This window comes from Rhincodon typus, chromosome 33 (assembly GCF_021869965.1).
Source record: "Rhincodon typus isolate 14 chromosome 33, sRhiTyp1.1, whole genome shotgun sequence".
In the NCBI taxonomy this organism is placed as follows: Eukaryota; Metazoa; Chordata; class Chondrichthyes; order Orectolobiformes; family Rhincodontidae; genus Rhincodon; species Rhincodon typus.
In genome coordinates, this window is record NC_063364.1 from 31,993,681 (window position 1) to 32,005,360 (window position 11,680).

Genomic DNA, 11,680 nt, shown 5'->3' on the forward strand with positions numbered 1-11,680 from the left:
ATTTTAGCTGCATGCATAGTTAATTCAGGCTCCCAACTAGGGTCAGGATTGGTAACATAACCAATATAGTTTCTTCAATAAGTGCTAATAATAAATCAAAAATGTTACGGAGGAAATTTAAAATGGCTGCTAACAAAAGTTCTTTGTTTGAAGCTTCCCCATTATATTTTGATGAGAATCACTCAACTTTGCACATTTCAGTCAAAAGAGCTACAACAGTGCATTACAGCATATGGCATTATAGTCAATTAGTCCCCTGGCCCAGATGAATGTACTGTTGCAAGATTGTTAGTTTTCCACAATGAATAAGTACTTACATCTTATAATGCAGGCTATACTGAAATTTGGTGTCTCAGAGGTAATTATTTGCGCAGTGGTTTATGTAAGGTTGTTCAATAACACAAGTCTTTTTAGGTAAAAAGGATACATATCCAGCCTGCACTATCCAACAAGAAAAGCATTTCTTGGTGAATCTGACCATCTGTTATCCTCTCTGCAGCACCAGGGGGCAGACACAGTTTGAAGCAGCCAAAAACATCAGCGGCCGAGGTGCTGTCCACCCAAGTCAGATGGAGCAGTGTGCAATTATCCAGCAACAGGCAGGATGTGCTGCTTTTAAATGACAGAATCTTCACAGTAAAAGATGAAGGCAGACCTAAAAAACAAAAACAACTTGCTTTGAACTAGCTAAATGCTAAAGAATAAAAAAAAAAGACAAATTTCCTGTAAATCTACATGGTGTGTGGCATTGTCATTTTGACTTTTAAGTGATTAAAACAATCTTATAGACTATTAAGCCAGCATCCAGGAATAGCTTTTTTTAAAAAATTCCATTTTCTAGTCAGGCAGATTTATAAAACTCTGGGAACAGCAACGCAAGAGAAGACATACATTCCATGATGTTTGTTTTCCATACTGTATTGGTCAATAACATGAGTAACTAATTTTAAGAAAACATTTGAGAATAAAATCTTAATGCACAAATCCATTTTCTATCTTCAAGGATATGTGGCCCTGTTAAATTAATATAATGTAAAATGCTTTCTGCACTGTGATCTGTAAATTATAATGATGTAAGTAGCCCTTATGGTACATTATAGAAGCAAAACCAGATCACAGAATGAACTCACTGCCTTTAAAGGAGATAGAGGCAGCAACACTCATTATTTCAGAAGGATTTAGATGTACACTTACAGTGCCAAGGCAGACAAAGTTTTGGGCCAAGTGCTGGAAAATGGGATTAGAGTCATTAGGTGAGACAACAAGGTGCAGGGCTGGATGAACACAGCAGGCCAAGCAGCATCATAGGAGCAGAGAGGCTGACGTTTCGGGCCTAGACCCTTCATCAGAAAAGGGGGAGGGGAAGGGGGTTTTGAAATAAATAGGGAGAGAGTGGGAGGCGGATAGAAGAGGGATAGAGGAGAGGATAGGTGGAGAGGAAACAAACAGGTCGAAGAGGCGGGGATGGGGCCAGGAAAGGTGAGTGTAGGTAGGGAGTTAGGAAGGGGATAGGTCAGTCCAGGGAGGACGGACAGGTCAAGGGGGCGGGATGAGGTTGGTCGGTAGGAGATGGAGGTGCGGCTTGAGGTGGGAGGAGGGGATAGGTGGGAGGAAGAACAGGTTAGGGAGGCAGGGACGAGTTGGACTGGTTTTGGGATGCGGTGGGGGGAGGGGAGATTTTGAAACTTGTGAAATCCACATTGATACCATTGGGCTGCAGGGTTCCCAAGCGGAATATGAGTGGCTGTTCCTGCAACCTTCGGGTGGCATCGTTGTGGCACTGCAGGAGGCCCAGGATGGACATGTCGTCTGAGGAATGGGAGGGGGAGTTGAAATGGTTCGCGACTGGGAGGTGCAGTTGTTTGTTGCGAACCGAGCGTAAGTGTTCTGCAAAGCGGTCCCCGAGTCTCCGCTTGGTTTCCCCGATGTAGAGGAAGCCACACCGGGTACAGCGGATGCAGTATACCACATTGGCAGATGTGCAGGTGAACATCTGCTTGATGTGGAAAGTCTTCTTGGGGCCTGGGATGGGGGTGAGGGAGGAGGTATGGGGGCAGGTGTAGCACTTCCTGCGGTTGCAGGGAAAAGTGCCGGGTGTGGTGGAGCTGGAGGGGAGTGTGGAGCGGACAAGGGAGTCACGGAGAGAGTTGTCCCTCCGGAAAGCAGATAAAGGTGGGGAGGGAAAGATGTCTTTGGTGGTGGGGTCGGATTGCAGATGGCGGAAGTGTCGGAGGATGATGCGTTGGATCCGGAGGTTGGTGGGGTGGTACGTGAGGATGAGGGGGATTCTTTTTTGGTTTTTATTGCGTGGACGGGGTGTGAGGGATGAGGTGCGGGAGATGTGGGAGACACGGTTGAGGGCGTTCTCGACCACCGAGGAGGGGAAGTTACGGTCCTTGAAAAACGAGGACAACTGAGATGTACGGGAGTGGAATGCCTCATCCTGGGAGCAGATGCGGCGGAGGCGAAGGAATTGGGAATAGGGGATAGCATTTTTGCAGGAAGGTGGGTGGGAGGAGGAGTATTCTAGGTAGCTGTGGGAGTCGGTGGGCTTGAAATGAATATCGGTTTCGAGGTGGTTGCCCGATATGGAGACAGAGAGGTCCAGGAAGGGGAGAGAGGTGTTAGAGATGGTCCAGGTAAATTTAAGGTTGGGGTGGAAGGTGTTAGTGAAGTGTATGAACTGTTCGAGCTCCTCGTGGGAGCACGAGGCGGCACCGATACAGTCATCAATGTAACGGAGGAAGAGGTGGGGTTTAGGGCCGGTGTAGGTACGGAAGAGGGATTGTTCCACGTAACCTACAAAGAGGCAGGCGTAGCTTGGGCCCATGCGGGTACCCATGGCCACCCCCTTTGTCTGTAGGAAGTGGGAGGAATTGAAAGAGAAGTTGTTGAGTGTGAGGACGAGTTCGGCTAAGCGGATGAGGGTGTCAGTGGAGGGGGACTGGTCGGGCCTGCGGGACAAGAAGAAGCGGAGGGCCTTAAGGCCATCTGCATGGGGAATGCAGGTGTAGAGGGACTGGACGTCCATGGTAAAGATGAGGTGTTGGGGACCGGGGAATTGGAAGTTCTGGAGGAGGTGGAGGGCGTGGGTGGTGTCACAGACATAGGTAGGGAGTTCCTGGACCAAGGGGGAGAAAATGGAGTCGAGATAGTTGGAGATCAGTTCGGTGGGGCAGGAGCAGGCGGAGACAATGGGTCGACCAGGGCATTCAGGTTTGTGGATTTTGGGAAGGAGATAGAAGCGGGCAGTGCGAGGTTGGGGAACGATGAGGTTGGAGGCCGTGGGTGGGAGGTCACCTGAGGTGATGAGGTTGTGGATGGTTTGCGAGATGATGGTTTGGTGCTCAGGGGTGGGGTCATGATCAAGGGGGCGGTAGGAGGAGGTGTCGGAGAGTTGGCGTCCGGCATCGGCGATGTAGAGGTCAGTGCGCCATACTACAACTGCACCTGGTGGTTGTTTTTTGACTGGCGCAACTCAATGGGCCAAAGGACCTTTCTCTTGGCTGCAAACCTCTAAGACTCTATGATACGATACAGGAGAAGGCTCTTTGATCCATCATGCCCGTTCCAGCTCTTTGAAAGAACTATTCTATTAGTCTCACTGTCTTTCTCTTTCCTTGTAAATTTTTTTACTTCCGAGTATTTATCCAAATTCCCTTTTGAACATCATGATGGCATCAACAACTGTATGCCAGATCACAACACTTGCTATGTAAAACTGCTGTTCCTGACGCTTCATTTATTTCCCACAACTATTTACTACTTATCACCCAGGTCTTTCAACAGCACCTTCCAAGCCCACAACCTCAAACAACTAGGACACTGGCAACTGATGCAGGGGAGCAGCAGCACATGCCTCTTCAAGCTACACACCATCCTAATTTTTTTCTTTAAAATTCATTCGGGGATGTGGGTGTCACTGGCTAGGGCAGCATTTATTACCCACTCCCCAGAGGGCAGCTAAGAGTCAACCACATTGCTGTGGGTCTGGAGTCACATGTAGGCCAAGCCAGGTAAGGATGACAGTTTCCTTCCCCAAAGGACATTTGTGAGCCAGATGGAGTGTTCTGACAATCGACAACGGTTTCACAATCATTAGACTCACAGAACTTGGAACATAGAACAGTACAGGCCCTTCGGCCCACGATGTTGCGCTGAACTTTTACCCTAATCCTAAAGTCTATCTAACCTCCATCCCTACCTTATACTATCATCCATATGCCTATCTAATAGCTGCTTAAATGCCCTAACGAGGCCGACTCCACTACCCGCTCCAGCAATGCATTCCACACCCCGACCACTCTCTGAGTAAAGAACCTACCTCTGACGTCCCCCCTATATCTACCTCCACTCACCTTAAAACTATGCCCCCTCGTAATAGCTACCTCCACCCTAGGAAAAAGTCTCTGGATGTCTACTCTATCTATACCTCTGATCATTTTCTACACCTCTATCAAGTCACCTCTCATTCTTCATCATTCTAAAGAGAAAAACCCCAGCTCTCTCAACCTTTCCTCGTAAGACCTTCCCTCCATTCCAGGCAACATCCTGGTAAATCTCCGCTGCACCTTTTCCAATGCTTCCACATCTTTCCTGTAATGAGGCGACCAGAACTGGACACAATACTCCAGATGTGGCCAAACCAGGCTTTTTGTATAGCTGGAGCATAACTTCATGGCCCTTGAACTCAAACACGCCTTCTTAACAACTCTATCCACCTGGGTGGCAGCTTTCAGGGAACTGTGGACATGAACCCCAAGATCCCTCTGCTCCTCCACACTGCCAAGAATCTTTCCCTTAACCCTGTATTCTGCTTTCAAGTTTGTCCTTCCAAAATGAATCACCTCACACTCTTCAGGGTTAAACTCTATCTGCCACTTCTCAGCCCAGCTCTGCATCCTATCAATGTCCGGTTGTAACCTCGAACAGCCCTCCACATTGTCCACAACGCGACCCACCTTCATATTGCCCGCGAACTTACTAATCCACCCTTCCACTCCTTCATCCAAATCATTTACAAAAATCACAAATAGAAGAGGACCCAGAACAGATCCTTGTGGTACACCACTCGTAACTGAGCACCATGTTGAATACATTCCGTCCACTACCACCTTTTGTCTTCTAAGGGTCAGCCAATTCTGAATCCAATCTGCCACATCTCTCCCTATCCCATGCCTCCTTACCTTCTGCATGAGCCTACCATGGGGAACCTTATCAAACGCCTTACTTAAATCCATGTATACCACAGCCACTGCTCTACCTTCATCCACGTGTTTGGTCACCTCTTCAAAGAATTCAATAAGGTTTGTGAGGCATGATCTACCCCTCACAAATCCATGCTGACCATCACAAATCAAACTGTGCCTTTCCAAGTGATCATAAATCCTATCTCAGAGCCCTTTCCAATAATTTGCCCACCACTGACGCAAGACTAACTGGCCTGTAATTTCCGGGGTTATCCTTATTCCCTTTTTTGAACACGGGAATGACGTTTGCCTCTCTCCAATCTTCCGGCACTATACCCGTGGACAGTGAGGACGAAAAGATCATTGCCAAAGGCCCTGCAATCTCTTCCCTCGCTTCCCATAGTATCCTTGAATAAATCCCATCAGGCGTGGGGGACTTATCTATCTTCAACTTCCTCAAAATTCCTAGCACATCATCCTTACCAACAGCGGCCTCCTCTAGCCTACCAGCCTGTTTCACACTGTCCTCCTCTACAACTAGGTCCCTCTCAGTTGTGAATACCGAAGAAAAGTATTCATTAAGGACCTCTCCTATCTCTCTAGGCTCCGTGCACAAATTCCCTTTACAATCCTTGATCGGCCCTACCCTTTCTCCGGTCATTCTCTTATTCCTCACATATGTGTAAAAAGCCTTGGAGTTTTCCTTGATCCTATCTGCCAAGGTTTTCTCATGCCCCCTTATAGCTCTCCTAAGCCCTTTCTTCTGCTCCTTCCTGGATAGCTTGTATCCGTCTAGAGCCTCTTCCATTCCTCATTTCCTCAACCTTACATAAACATCCTTCTTCCTCTTAACCAGTCGTTCGACCTCTCTTGAGAACCAAGGCTCCCTTGCTCGACCGCATCTTGCCTGCCTGCTAGGGACAAACATAATCGAGCACACGCAGTATGCATTCCTTAAACAATCTCCACATTTCAATAGTGCTCTTCCTTGACAGCATCTGTTCCCATTTTATGTTACCCAGTTCTTGCCTAACAGAATTATAATTACCCTTCCCCCAATTATAAACCTTACCCTGCTGTATGTACCTATCCTTTTCCATGACTATTGCGAAAGTAACAGAGTTATGATCGCTACCGCCAAAATGCTCTCCCACCAACAGGTCTAACACTTGGCCCGGTTCATTGCCAAGCACCAAATCCAAAGTGGCCTCTCCTCGTGTTGGTCTATCTACATACTGTGTCAGGAATCCTTCTTGAACACAATGGACAAAATCCTCTCCATCTAAACTATTACAACTAAAATGTTTCCAATCAATATTTGGAAAGTTGAAGTCACCCATGACTACAACCCTGTGACTTCTGCACCTTTCCAGCATTGCCTCCCAATCCGCTCCTCCACTTCTCTGCAACTATTACGGGGTCTGTAAAAAACCCCCAACAAAATGACTGCTCCTTTCTTGTTCCTTACCTCAACCCAAACTGACTCTGTAGACATATCGTTCTCGAACTGCCTTTCAGTAGCTGCTATACTCGCCCTGACAAGCAATGCCACTCCCCCGCCTCTTTTTCCACCCTCCTTATTTCTTTTAAAGCAACTAAATCCTGGGACTTCCAACAACCATTCCTGTCCCTGAGTTACCCAAGTTTCTGTGATGGCCACAACATCGTAGCTCCAAGTACTGACCCACACTCCAATCATCCGCCTTATTTCCGATACTTCTAGCATTGAAGTATACACACCTCAAACCATCTGTGTCCACAATTTCGCTCCATCGATCGCATTTCTTTATTAACAACCTCACTCCCTGTTGTGTGTCTGTTGGAAGGCTGAATGTCTCATCCTCTGAATTACAAATCCAGTTCCCACCCCTTGCCAATCTAGTTTAAACCATCCCGTATAGCTCGAGCAAACTTCCATCCCAGGATATTTGTGCCCTTCCGGTTCAGTGTCCTTACTGTACAGGTCCCACCTTCCCCAGAATGTGCTCCAATTATCCACATAATGGAAGCCCTCCCTCCTACACCAGCCCTGTAGCCACGTGTTTAGCCACACTCTCTCCCTATTTGTTACCTCGTTATCACGTGGCACTGGTAGTAATCCAGAGATAACTACCCTGTTTGTCCTGGACTTCAGCTTCCAACCTAACTCCCTGTACTCGTTTTTCGCATTCTCAGTCCTTTTTCTACCTACATCACTGGTACCGATGTGTACCATGACTGCTGGTTGCTCACCCTCCCCCTCAAGGATCTTGAAGACACGATCCAAGACATCACGGATCCTGGCACCCGGGAGGCAACATACCATCCGTTCATCTCATTCGCGTCCATAGAACCGCCTGTCTGTGCCTCTTACTACTGAATCCCCCACTACAATTGCTCTCCTATTCTCCCCCCTTCTCTTCTGTGCCACAGGGCCAGGCTCAGTGCCAGAGACCTGTCCGCCAAGGCCTTCCCCTGGTAGGTCGTCCCCCACAACAGTATCCAAAACGGTATACTTATTATTGAGGGGAACGGCCAAAGGGGATCCCTGCACTGTCTGCCTATTCCCTTTCCCCTTCCTGACAGTCACCCAGCTACCTTTTTCCTGTACCATGGGTGTGACCACCTCCTTATAACTCCTCTCTATCACCCCCTCAGCCTCCCGAATGATCCGGAGTTCATCCAGCTCCAGTTCCCTAATGCGGTTTGTGAGGAGCTGGAGTTGGGTGCACTTCTCGCAGGTGAAGTCAGAGGGGACACCAGCAGTAACCCTTACTTCCCACATCCTGCAAGAGGAGCATGCAACTGCCCTAGCTTCCATTCCCTCTACTCTAGATTTCCAGAAGAATAAAAAAAGCCTCACCTTACCGGCCCTCCACACAGTCATTTTTTTTGGTTAGAGGGGGAGGATGGGTGGGAGACACGTGTAGTGTTTCGGGTTTAGCCAATGCCTGAATGTATCAGTTCCTTCCTGGCTCGCGTTCTCTCCACAAACCCGCCGCCGAAAACAAGGCAGCCTGCTGCACGAGGTAAGTTTTTATACAGGGAAAAAAACGTTACCCTCCCGTCAGCACCCTGGCTCGCACTGCTGCCGCTGAAAACTCCGAATTCCAAATGTTATATTGAATTCAAATTCCACCATCCGCCATGGCAGGATTTGAACGCAGATCCCCAGAATATTAATTGGGTCTCTGGATTAATAATCTAGCAATAAAACCACTAGGCCATTGCTCAGCCTATAGTTTGGAACTATAATCGTTCATCGCTCAACATCACTGGAATCTTGGAACTGCCTTCCTAACAGAATAACGTATACCCTAAACATTACAATGGTTCAAGAAGGTAGCTCACCAGCACCTTCATCAGAGGAACTGGGGATGGGCAATAAAACAGTGGCCCAGCCAGTGATGCCCACATCCCAGTTACAATCCCCAAATACACCCATTTTCACCAGTTGGATGAGGGTGGATTTCTTTACTAAACACAGTAACACTCACTCAGGTTCTTGCTTTCAACCAACTTCTTCAGTGCTTCCTCACTACAGCTGTGGGTATTGGTGATGTCACAGATGCCATCCTGGACACACAGCTCGTAGATCCCCAGGTCATTGCGACTATTGAGAGCAAGAAGGCGTTCCTTAACAGGTGAAGCCTGTAAGATCTCAGTTGTTTCCCAAACAAACCTGTCCAAAAAAAAAAACAAAACTAGAAAATACATTGAGAGGTAAAAGAAACATATCAATAATGTTTCCATTGGCTGTAGTTACTGCAACTAACTGCTGTACCAGAAAAATGATGTAGGCCAAGATGAAGTAGGTTGGGAGGGCAGTCAAGTGGAGCTTAAACACCAGCAGAGAGCAGGTGTCCATGAGCCAGTTTTTGTGCTACTTTCTAAACAATAAACATTGACAGTTTGTATAGATTTCAATGATTAAGGCTTTGCTTTCAGTATATTAATTATTGTGTGTTCAATCAGTGGCTTGCTCTTCCAAGGGCTTACCCTGACAAAAACATCCATTTCACTCAACTGCAGACAGACACAATCAACCTCTTCCAACACTGCATTGTGAAGGATTGCATGGAGAGCACAAAAAAAAATGAAAGGACAAATATTAAATTTTTTGCATGATCTGGCTCTACTAATCTAGGTTTTGCCCATATCTGATTCGATCTCTTTAGCATCGAGACCTTCAAGAATGAGAAATACTAATAATTAGAATGAACCGAGGGTAGAGCTCAGACTTCAACCAGAACAGCTGTCTGAGGAGCGTCGTACATCATGGGGATACCTGTGACCCTGGTGGATTCAAAACACAAAGGATTAAATTTCAGTTGGAATTCACATGAAGCGAGTCTGAGCCAGAGGCAGTCACTGAGGAATGTGATGTGGCAGCGAGTTTTGGCAAATACCTTGTCAAAATCCAGCTACAACAACAATGGTGAACCAAAAAAAAAGTGATTAGAATAGAAAGTGGCAGAGAGGATCAAAACCTCTTCAAGGTAGGCATACCTGGAACAGAAAGGGCATGGAGTTAAACTCTTAAACAAAGAAAGCAAAAATCTACAGATGCTGGATATCTAAAACAGTTCTGAAGGGTCACTGAACCCAAAATGTTAACTCTGCTTTCTCTCCACAGGTGCTGCCAGACCTGCTGAATTTCTCCTGCGTTTCTGTGTTTTGTTTCACTTGTGCAGGAATTGTCACACGACAGGAGACTGAAAAGGTTCGGTTTGTGCTCATTTAACGTTTAGAAGAATGAGAGGTGACTTGATTGAAACATAGAAGATTCTTAGGGTGCTTGGTGGGGTGGATGAGGAGAGATGGCTTCCCTTTGCTTTACAGTAAAGGAGCAGAGGGCATAATTTCAGAGTAAGGGGCCACCCATTCAACTCAGAAATGAGGAAGTATTCTCTCAGAGGGTGGTGAATGTGTGGAATTCTTTACCAGAGAGCCTGGGTCATTAAATATATTCAAGGGTGAGATTAATTTTTAATCATAAAAGAATCAAAAATCATTGGGAAAAGACAGGAAAACTGAGAGTTATCAGATCAGTCATGATCACACAGAACGGAGAGGATCTGATGGGCTGAATGGCCTATTTCTGTTCCTAAATCTCATGATCTTACTCCCTGTTCTGTGCCTCAAAACCCTTTCCCACTACCGGACTACAGTTCCCAGAATGCCGAGCCGGGGGACCGGTCACGTGGGCGGATGGCGTCACACGACGGGTTCGGGTCGCCGCTGTCACCTCAGGACAACTCACTCAGTGAAGCTCCCGGCCTGAGCAGCTACTCTCCTCCGGCAGCAGCGGCCTGAATCCTGACAGCGGGCGGTGAAGCACAGGCCGCCCCCTCGGTTTGAGGGCGGCTCCAGACCGCACAGAGCCTGACCACAACCCACGGCCTTGGCCTTCAGCACACCCTTGGCCTCTCTCCATTCTGGCGCATCGTCCAGCAAGACTTCGAGAACCTTCGGGCTGGTCTCCATGGCCTTACCGAGACCCAGGCCCCGCAGACACCTGCTGTTGTTAAACGGGAACCGGGGAGCCACGGACCGCAACAACCTAGCTTGATGATGGTGGGCGGGGCCTCTGATTGACAAGGGTCTCAGCCTATCGGCTTCATGATTCGGTGCCGTCAGGGACAGTGAACCAATCGCCGGAGAGGGGCGGGGATTTTGCCATCAAGTTTGGATGCGTATCAGACAACATTCTCCCCCATGAATCAGAGCAAAGCAATCGATCCCGGATTGTGGTATATCAGTGTAGAGGCTGTTCAGCCAAATGGGCAAACAGCGACAAGTGGAGTTTATTGCTGAAATGTGTGATGATGATGATGATGTTACAGCTAGACTATTAATCTAGAGATCCAGGGCATGTTCTGGGGCCCTGGGTTTGAATCCCACAATGGAAGATCATGGAATTTGAAATCAATAAATATCTGGAATGAAGAGTCTCATGACCATAAAACCAATGCTGAAAACACATCTGCCATCTTCGCCTGGTCTGGCGGAAAAGTTACTCCAGAACCACAGCAATGTGATTAACTCTTAACTCCCTTCTGGACAATTAAGGATAGGCAGTAATTGATGGTCAAATCAATGACACCTACAATATCACAAATTGAAAAAAAAAGTGATGTATTTTGGGAAGACTAACAGCGAGGGAGCACATGTTGAATGGTGGGAGCTTAGGAAAAATAGAGGATGTTCATAGATCCTTGAGGTCAGCAGGATAGGTACTGTAGATAAGGTGGTTAAGGTGGTGTATGGGCACTTGCCTTGATTAGTCAAAGCATTGAATCCAAGAACAAGGAGGTTGAGGGAGCTGTATAAAATAGGTCACAGCTGTGATCCTTGTGCAATTATCGTCACCACATATGAGGAAGGATAGAACTGTAGTAGGAGTAACACAGGAGATTCACCAGGACCAAAAGAACTGTGGATGCTGTAAATCAGGAACAAAAACAAAGTTGCTGGAAAAGCTCAGCAGGTCTGGCAGCATCTGTGGAGGA

General features: G+C 47.2%; 1 protein-coding gene across 1 annotated transcript; it reads right to left on the reverse strand.

Annotated features, from left to right (window-relative positions):
• Positions 1-410: 410 nt before the first annotated feature.
• LOC125486781 (spatacsin-like) lies at positions 411-11,111 on the reverse strand. Its single transcript, XM_048615762.1, has 3 exons — positions 10,432-11,111; positions 8,666-8,850; positions 411-655 (listed from the first exon to the last, which is right to left on the reverse strand). The coding sequence occupies exons 1-3, from the start codon at positions 10,653-10,655 to the stop codon at positions 411-413; spliced, it is 654 nt and encodes a 217-aa protein (XP_048471719.1). The 5' UTR covers positions 10,656-11,111.
• Positions 11,112-11,680: the final 569 nt, after the last annotated feature.

What these genes read in the sequence shown, in the direction of transcription:
- LOC125486781 (XM_048615762.1), bottom strand. Translation starts at nt 10,655, where the DNA reads ATGGAGACCAGCCCGAAGGTTCTCGAAGTCTTGCTGGACGATGCGCCA. An exon ending in CAGGCCGGGAGCTTCACTGA is followed by an intron (nt 8,851 to 10,431) that starts GTGAGTTGTCCT and finishes TTTTTTGGACAG; the next exon opens with GTTTGTTTGGGAAACAACTG. An exon ending in GGTTGAAAGCAAGAACCTGA is followed by an intron (nt 656 to 8,665) that starts GTGAGTGTTACT and finishes TTTGTTTTTTAG; the next exon opens with GTCTGCCTTCATCTTTTACT.